Below are 9,965 nucleotides of genomic sequence, written 5' to 3'. Positions count from 1 at the left end.
TCTCTATGACAGAGCAGAGCTGCACCCTAAGGTTCCTGAAAATATGAATCTGTATAGGAGCAGAGAGCTTCATCTTTCTTCCTGGGAGTAGCTGATGGGTTTGAGTCACCAATCCTATGATTAGAAGTTCAATTCTTAACCCACCACACAGCACACACATACCTATATATGTAGATGTGTTGTTGTGAAGTGCCATTGAGTTGGTACCGACACATAGGAACCCTGGTAGAGTTTCTAAGGAGCAGCTGGTGGGTTTGAACCAATGACTCTGTGGTTCATAGACCAGTGCTTATCCTACAGTGCCACACTAGGCGTCCCATAGATGTGTGTTATGGTTATGTGCTGTGTAGTCTCTTCCAACTCATAGTGACTCTATATAGGGTTTCTGGGGCTGTAAATCTTTACAGGAACAGAAAGTGTCATCTTTTTCTGGCAGAACAGCTGGAAGTTTCAAACTGCTAATCTTGAGGTTAGCAAACCGACTTGTAACCACTACGGTACCAGAGCTCCTTATAGATGTGTATGGTGGTGGTGGCTATGTGCCGTGGAGTCGGTTGCGACACATAGCGACCCTGTACAGGGTTTCCAAGGCCGTAACTCTTTACAGGAGCAGAATGACTCACCTTTCTCCCGCAGAACAGCTGGTAGTTTCAAATTGCTGACCTTGCTGTGAACCTTAAGATCAGAAGTTCGAAACTACCAGCCGCTTAGTGGGGGAAAGATGAGGCTTTCTACTCCCGTCAAGATTTACAGCCTCAGAAACTCTGTACAGGGTCGCTATGGGTCAGAATCGACTCGACGGCACTTAACAACGACATTTGCAAATATAGGTATATACATATTCTCAAAATGAGAATCAACAGCTGAAAGTACCTATTAATAATTAATTAGAACATGGAATGTATGAAGTATGAATCTAGGAACATTGGAATGTAATGCTTTAAGATCGATGTCCTAGGCATTAGTGAGCTAAAATGGATTGGTATTGGTCATTTTGATTAAGACAATCATAATATGGTTCACGCTGTAGGATCAGCACTGGACTGCTAACCACAAGGTTGGCAGTTCAAACACACTAGCTGCTCCTTGGAAACCCTATACAGGGTTACTATGAGTCGGAACTGACTCGATGGCATGTAACAACAACAACCTAGCAGGAACAACCAATTGGAGAGGAATTGCATCATATTCATTGCCAAAAAGAACATTCAAAATCTACCTTGAAGAACAATGCTATCTGTGATATGGTATAATCCATACGACTACTAGTAACACTAATTAATACCACTATTATTCAAATTTGCTAACCAACCACTAAAGCCAGTGTGGCACACTGTAGGATAAGCACTGGACTACCAACCATAAGGTCAGCGATTCAAACACACCAGCCATTCATTGGAAACCCCATACAGGGTCCTAAGAGTTGTAATTGATTCAACAACACTTAACAACAAGACCAAATTCTTCCATCTGAAATTAATCAAACATGCAATTAAGATGCACTGCTAATTACTAGTGCTTGGAATGCAAAAGTTGGAAACAAAGAGGAAGGGTCAGTAGTTGGAAACTATGGCCTTGGTGATAGAAACAATGCTGGAGATTGCATGACAGAATTTTGTAAAAAGGCATCGCAAATGCCTTTTTAAACAACATTAAAGGTCACTATGCACATGTACCTTACCAGATGAAATACACAGGAGTCAAATTGCTACATTTGTGGGAAAACTCTGTGGAAAAGCTCAATATCATCATCCAAAACAAGACCAGGGGCAGATTGTAGAATAGATCATGAATTGCTTATATTTGATTTCAGGCTCAAGCTAAAACAAATATTTGATTTCAGGCTTATATTTGATTTCAGGCTCAAAAAGTAAAACAAATCCATGAAAGCCAAAATGTGACTTTGAATATGCCCCACCTGAATTTAGGGACCATCTAAAGAACAGATTTGATGACTGAAGACTAGAAGGATGACATCAAGAACATTATACAGGAAGAAAGCAAAAAAGTTATTAAAAAGACAGGAAAGAAAGAAAACATAAAAATGAATGTCAGAAGAGATTCTGAAACTTGCCCTTGAGTACAGAGAAGTTAAAGTGACTAGAAGAAATGAGGAAGTAAAGGAGCCGAACAGAAAATTTCAAAGGGCAGCTCGAGAGAAAAAAAAAAAAAGTAAAGTATTATAATAAAATGTGCAAAGACCTGGAGCTAGAAAACTGAAAGGGAAGAACATGCTCAGCATTTTTCAAACTGAAAAAAAAAAAAAAAAAAACCAAGAAGAAAAAAATTAGTCTTGACTTGAAATACTGAAGTATTGTATGGCCAAAATTGTGAGTGATACAGAAAGCACCAAAATAAAATGGAAGGAATACACAGAATCACTGTACCAAAAATAAATGGTTGATATTCATCTACTTCAAGAAGTTAACACATGATCAAGAACCAATGGTACTGAAGAAAAAAGTCTAAGCTGCACTGAAAGCAATGGTGAAACCCAAAGTTTCAGGAACTGATGGAGTAGAAATTGTAATCTTCCAACAAACTGAAACAACACTAAAAGTACTCACTCATTTATGTCCAGAGCTTTGGAAGACAGCTACCTGGTCAACCAATTGGAAGCGGTCCACATGTGTGACCATTCCAACGAAAGGTGACCCAATGGACTGTAGAAATCATTGAATGGTATCATTAATATCACACACAAGTACATTCTTGCAGAAGATATTTCGGAACAGTTGCAGCAGTACATTAACAGGGAACTGCTAGAAATTCAAGCTGGATTCAGAAGAGGATGTGGAGCTAGGAATGTCATTGCTGATGCCAGATGGATCTTGGCTAAATGCAGAGAAAACAAGAAAGATGCTTAGTTGTGCTTTATTGACTAAGCAAAAGCTTTTGACTATGGATCATAGCAAACTATGGTTAACATTGTAAAGAATGGGTACTTCAGTACACTTCAATGTGCTCATGAGAAAGTTGTATGCAGACCAAGAGGCAGTTGTTAGAACAGAACAAGGGGATACTGAATGGTTAAAATCAGGAAAGGTGTGTGCTAGAGTTATATCCTTTCACCATACTTACTCAAGCTATATACTGAGCAAATAATCTAAAAAATGGGATTATATGAAGAAGGTAAGCATTAGGATTGGAGGAAGACTCATATTAATAACCTGTGATGTGCAGATTATACAACCTCATTTGCTGAAAGCAAAAAAGGACTTAAAATACTTACTGATGAAGATCAAAGCCTCTAGTATGGATTGCACCTCAATGTAAAGAAAACAAAACTCCTCACAACTGGACCAACAAATAACATCATGATAGATGGAGAAAAGATTGAAGTGGTCAGAGACATAATTTTGTTTGGATCTACAATCAACACTCAAGGAAGAAGTTGTCAAGAAATCAGAAGACCCATTGCATTAGGCAACTCTGCTGCACAAGACCTCTTAAAAGTGTTAAAAAGCAAGGATATCAGTTTGAGGACTAAGGTGAGTCTGACCCAAACCATGGTATTTTTAATCATCTTACACGCATGTGAAAGCTGGACAGTGAATAAGGAAGACTGGAGAAGAATTGATGCATTTGAATCATGGTGTTGGTGATGAATATTGAAAGTACCATGGACTGTCAAAACCAAAACCAAACGAAAAAAAAAAAAAGTGTCATGGAAAAAGTACAGTTAGTATGCTCCATAGAGGGGAGGATAGCAGGGCTTCGTCTGTCTTACTGTGAACTTATTATTATCCTTGGAGAAGGACATCATGCTTAGGAAAGTGGAAAGTCAGTGAAGAAGACGACCTCCAACAAGATGGATTGGCACAGTAGCAGCAACAGTGAACTCAAACACAACTGTGAGGACGGCACAGGACTAAGCAGCCATTTGTTCTGTTATGTATAGGGTCACTATGAGTTGAAACCAATTCAATGGCACCCAACAAAAACAACAATACACATCTATGAACCCTGGTGTGGCACTGTAGGATAAGCACTGGATTGGTAATTTCAAGGTCAGCAGGTCAAACCCACCAGCCACTCTCGGAAACCCTATATACAGTGTTGTCATGAATCAGAACTCACTCAATGACATACAACAACAACAAAATATACATATATGCCTACATATATCCATATATCATACATATATACCCGCACATATATTTTTCATCATCTTGGCTATTGTTTCACATACATATATATATCCTGATCTATATGTATATAGCTTTCTACTCCCGTAAGGATTTACACCCTCGGAAACCCTGTACAGGGTCGCTATGGGTCGGAACCGACTCGACGGCACTTAACAACAACAACAACATATGTATATAACCTGTTATATACATATAGCAATTATCAATAGCTCCTTTTTTCTTTCGTACTCTTTAATAACATCAATTAACTCTATCAAGTTGTACACAGTTCATACTCATTAGATGTTACCTTTCACATCATGAAAAATAACAAGTGGATACTATCAAGAGAGTAAGCACCCCCCCATCCCACCCCACCATCCTTGATAAGCAATAATGAACATTCGTTTCTGCATATCATGAAAGTGAGAATATACAAAAGTTGTTTTTTAGTGATTGACTGACTTTCACTCAACAAATTGTCCTACAGGTTCATCCATGTTCCAAAATCTTTCAGGATTGATTTTTCTTTACCATTGAATAGCATTCCACTGCATGTATGTACCATATTTAACTAGCCATTCATCTAATGATGGGCATTTCCGTTTTCATCTTTTTAATATTGTGAACAGTGTGACAATGAGCATAGGTGTAAATATGTCAGTTCTCGCTTAAAAGAGACAGCGGGACTTCATATAGGGGAGCACTGCGGCTCTGTAGGATAAGCACTGGACTGCTAATTACAAGGATGGTGGGTGGTTCAAGCCCACTGGCTGCTCCATGGGAGAAGGAAGAGGTTTCTGATCCTCTAAAGATTTGTAGCCTCAAAAACCCTATATAGGATCAGTATGGGTCAGAACCAAGTTGACAGTAGTTAACAAAAATGACAACAAAGACTTTATGGTGTGATTAGAGTTTTGTCCAGATGTAGGAAAAGCATTTACTCTGGATACGTTTTAAAGAAACCACGAGAGACAAAAATAAAGTGGTTTTTAAATTGCATTTCCTGAGCCTTCTTTAGTTTAACATTTTAATCAGAAAGCCTCCTATTTAAAAGCTACATCTCCCCTTCACCAGTCTTGCTGGATCACTGGAAGTTGTGGAGATTATACTTGAGAGGAGAATACAATACACATGCCCTACCTTGATCCTTTTTCTTTTGTGGCACTTTTGCTAAGAACAGTATTTCGTCCAGAAGCAGATTCTGATTTTTCTTCTGTGGGAGATCCAACTCCAACACTAAAATGATAACTATTTTTTCTTGTCATTTTGAAAAAAACCACAATGAATTTCAATCATATGGAAAATATCAGCACATTACATTTCTAAGGAATTTTATAATTAGTAAATTTTTTGTTTTTAATGAGCATTTTAAATGAGCATTTTTACTTCCCTTCTATCAGCTTTGATTCCTTTCCCCCACTATGAAGCATACAGAACAGGCATTACCCTAGTTACAGATAAGGGAACTAAGCCTGCTGCCACAGATATACTAAGTCATATGCTTAAAATCTCACTCCAGGCCTTAAGCAGATAACATGTGAAATCAGGTTTCACAACCCTTCCCAGTGATTTTTTTTGAAATCAGAAATCAGAAAAGCAACTATGTAATTATACTATCATAGGAATAATAAAAATTAAGTTGTCAAAAATCTACAAACACTTTGATATGAAAACAAATTAAGAGGATAATCATTGGAATGCAATAGCATATACTTACCTGGTCTTTTCTTTACTTGCTCTTCTTAAGGAAGATGAGGAAGAAATACTTCGTCCATAACCAATATCTGATGCTTTATCTTCCATAGATGGAAGTGGATAACTAAAATTTTACACATTTGAAATTATGTACAAATGGAAATGATTTATTTGTTAATATTGGCTTGTGTCAGATGGGATGGGAAGTTGTTGTTTGTTTTTCCTGTAAGTTGGATTGTGATTTGACTGTGATATATCATTTTTAAAGCATAAAGGAGAGGTCAAGATAAGACAAAGGGTATTATAAAGCTTTTCAAGAGCTAAAACCAGAAACATTTTAGTAAAATGTATCATACAATTTGTAGATATTACATAGATATACATGAACCAATTTGAGGGCACACCACCACCACATCTAGATACACGTGTGGCCATTTTAAAGAATCACATTGACACTTTCATTTTTAGCTCTAGTATTCTTGTTTCAAAAAAATGCTGGACCACAGCTCTGGAGACTTGTCAACATAATGCATCTTGGTTTGTTCCTACCTATTTATACTTTCTTCACTTAATCCATGCTACCAGAGGGAAAGAGACCCTGCCTGCAGACATAACACTTAGAATTGACTGGTAACATGGAGTCGAAGGAAAAGAGCAGACAGTATGTTGGATTTATGGTGGGGGTTGTTTAACTGTCACTACTATGTTAGGCTGTGGGCTTATGAATCAGTGTTCATTTGCATGGTTGTGCTAGATGTGGGGAAAGGAAAGATATATATATATATCATACTTGGAGGATTTACATAGTCACATGTTAATGGACAAATCAAAACAAATATGTTTCCCTACATCCCTCTCCCTGCCCCCCAAAGACTCACACATCAGAAGATTTACTGTTAATTAAGAGTATTGCACGCTGATCATTTGGTTCTTGTAAGGAAAGCTCCTTTAATGGCAGAAGTCTGGTTCCATGGTTTATCTGTAAGATAATTTAAGGGCTGAAAATAATACCTAGATGGCTTACATCTTAAAAATGAATACTGATAGGCTATGTTCTCAACTGTTTAAGATGTCTAATTTCACAGTTCTGACTCATAGTGATCCTGATAGGGTTTCTGAGGATGGCTGGCAGGCTTGAACTGCCAACCTTGTGGTTAGTAGTCCAATGCTTATTCTTCAGTGCCACACCAGGACTCCATTTCACATATATGTTGTTGTTGTTAAAGTGCCGTCGAATCGGTTCCAACACAGAGACCCTGTATAGGATTTCTGAGGAGCAGCTGGTGAGCTTGAACTGCAGACCTTGTAGTTCAAATGACGTTGCAGTCTGGTGCATTAACTTACAACGTCACACCAGGACTCCATTTCACATATATACACACGTTTATATATAAATATGTATGTATGTATGTATGTTGTTGTTATTAAGTGCCATCAAGTCGTTCCTGACTGATAGCGATCCTGTATACAGTGTTTCTGGGGAGTGGCTGGTGAGTTTGAATCACCAACCTTGTGGTTAGCAGTCCAGTGCTTAGAAAGAGAGAAATAAAAAGAGAGAGAATGGTAAACTCTAGATATGAAATAGGAACCTGAAATTTTACAAGTGGAATGAAGCTTGTGGCTAGCCTTGATTTGGGGCAGGATGCGTCTATCCCTCCAGTTACCCACAATTACTACTGTTTTCTCCTCAGTGCCTTCACAGGGTAATTGTCAGCCAGGCTCCTGAAAGCAATCTGTAGTCAATGGAGGGAATTCATTGTCTGTAAGAGTAACTAAACACTGAAGCCGAGTACTAAAGATGCTCCTAGGATATATAAAACCAGACTGGAGAATACCCTAGAATGGCAATTTTTCCATTCTGGAGGGAACAGGCTGAGATTTGATCATCTTCTGAGATCTTTTCCCAATCCACTTATAATTAGATCAAGATATTCATTCAAGATACTGTTCATAATCCTTTAAAAATAAGACAGATCAGACAGACCATTCTTCTGCCTATGTTTCTATTTCACTCAGAGTATAAGCTAAAGCCCTTCCACAGGTCTGCAAGATTGGCGTGATTTGCGTCTCCTTTACCTCTGATTCCAGGTCTACCTTTCTCCCCTTTTGTTCTCCAGCTTCTACTTCAAGGACTCACTTGCTGTTCTTTAAACATGCCAGCAAGTTTACACTGCAAAGCATGTTTGCCCTGGCCTTTATCCAGCTATTCCCATGGCTGTGTTCCTCACCTCCTTCACAGTTTTGCTCAGACATTACCCTCTCTGTGAGCCTACCAGATGACCGCAAGCTTGAAAATTGCCACCACCAATCCCAGCCCTCCCAGTGCTGTAGAGGGCTGTGCTCTACTTTCCCCCCTGCCCCTGCCTGCTTGTTGTTGTTAGTAAGTGCTGTTGAGTTGGTTCCAACTCATAGCAACCCTTTACAGGGTTTTCCAAGGAGTAGCTGGTGGATTTGAACTGTCAACCTTGTGGTTCATAGTCCAGTGCTAATCCTACAGTGCCATATATTACATTATTATTATATACTTATTATGTTTATTGTTTGTCTTCTCCCATTGCAATCTCAGTACCATGAGAGTGGGGATCTTTGTCTATTCTGTTCACTGACATATTTGAAGCCTCCAACATCATTATGGTTGTTGTTAGGTGTCATCAAGCTGGTTACAGCTCATAGTGACTCTATGCATAACAAAAGGAAACCTTGCCCAGTCCTACAGCATTCTCACAGTTGTCAAGCATATTGTTTAAGCCAATTGTTGCAGCCTCATATGCATGTGAAAGTTGGACAATGAATATGGAAGATCTTAGAAGATTTGGTGCATTTGAGTTATGGTGTTGCAAAAGAGTATTAAAAGTACCATGGACTGCCAGAAGAACAAACAAATCTGTGTTGGAATAAGTACAACCAGAATGCTCCTTAGAAGCCATGTATCATACTTTGGACATGTTATCAATGGGGACCAGTTCCTGGAGGAGGACCTCTTGCTTGATAAAATGGAGGGTCAGCAAAAGAGAGGAGGACCCTCCATGAGATGGATTGGCACAGTGGCTGATGCGATGGGCTCAAGTCTAACAACAATTGTGAGGCCGGCGCAGGACTGGGCAGTGTTTTGTTCTGTTGTACATAGGGTCACTATGAGTCGGATCCAACTTGGAGGCAGTTAACAACAATTGGTGCAGCCACTGTGTCAATACATTGCTTTTTCACTAATCCTTCACCTTACCAAGCATGAACTTGAACATTAGAAACATTAGAAACTTAATATTTACTGAATGAAAGAATCAGGGTATTTCTCTGTACAAAAGACATCGTCACAGTAAGTTTTTTTTTTTTTTTTTTAAATCCATAACCAAATATACCTTGTCCCAATTTTATCTGTTCTATGGCAGCATTTTTCTGATAAGCATTCTTTGTTGGCTTTTCTGCTCTTTCTCTCATGTTTCTTTCTTTTTTTCTATTTCTTAAAGTATTTTCATACTACTCTGGGCCTGTTTTCATTTAATTATTTTATCTTTTAGTAAAGTTGAACTTCCTTGGAATAGTGACTTCTTAATGGTTTGTGTATGTGTTACAGGGTTTGGGAGATGTCCAGAGAGGCAAGAAAGGAGGAAGAACCAGAGTTAAGTTCTAGGTTGGATGGTTTTTATCATTCAAAAGCTCTCTAAGTTTCTGGTGCCATACTATGTCCTGCAAGTATAGCTCAACTATCAGTTTTACAATTCTTTTACGGTCCTGTCTCTCCCGCTTCTTTGAACTAAACTGGTCAAAGAGGGCTTCCACTGCCAGACTTGCTCACCCCTATTTCCGAGTTTTGCACCCACTTGGTAAACAAGAAATAATGCCTTTGTGTTCAAAGTTCTCTCAGCTCTTCAGGAAGGGTATTTTTTCCAATGGTGATTCCTGAGATCTGCTACCAACAGCTCTCTTGCCCCTCTCTCTGAGGATTTTCTTTTCCTTCCTCATGCATAGATTCTTCTTGATTTCATGGACTGTTGGCAGCCTTTCATTTTTTTTTTCAAGTGTGTGGCCTGTAATTGTTTCCTAGTTTTGCTTAAAATAAGATTTGGCAATGTCTTTTATTTATTTCTCCCAACTCTCCTTATTTTGGTAATTACAGGTGATTGGAATGCAAAAGTT

The 9,965-nt window shown here is 38.6% G+C and overlaps 1 protein-coding gene across 1 annotated transcript in view; it reads right to left on the bottom strand.

Annotated features, from left to right (window-relative positions):
• ARMC3 (armadillo repeat containing 3) overlaps positions 1-9,965 on the bottom strand; it is a 154,640-nt gene that overhangs the window by 40,787 nt on the left and 103,888 nt on the right. Inside the window, exons 14-16 of the mRNA XM_006869910.1 lie at positions 6,707-6,807; positions 5,851-5,952; positions 5,274-5,369 (exon numbers count right to left, since the gene is read on the bottom strand). Of these exons, the coding sequence (XP_006869972.1) occupies positions 5,274-5,369; positions 5,851-5,952; positions 6,707-6,807 (299 nt within the window). The remainder of the gene's footprint in view (positions 1-5,273; positions 5,370-5,850; positions 5,953-6,706; positions 6,808-9,965) is intronic.

This window comes from Chrysochloris asiatica, unplaced genomic scaffold (assembly GCF_000296735.1).
Source record: "Chrysochloris asiatica unplaced genomic scaffold, ChrAsi1.0 scaffold00137, whole genome shotgun sequence".
NCBI classification, from domain to species: Eukaryota; Metazoa; Chordata; class Mammalia; order Afrosoricida; family Chrysochloridae; genus Chrysochloris; species Chrysochloris asiatica.
This window is presented reverse-complemented; position numbering and strand designations above follow the sequence as displayed.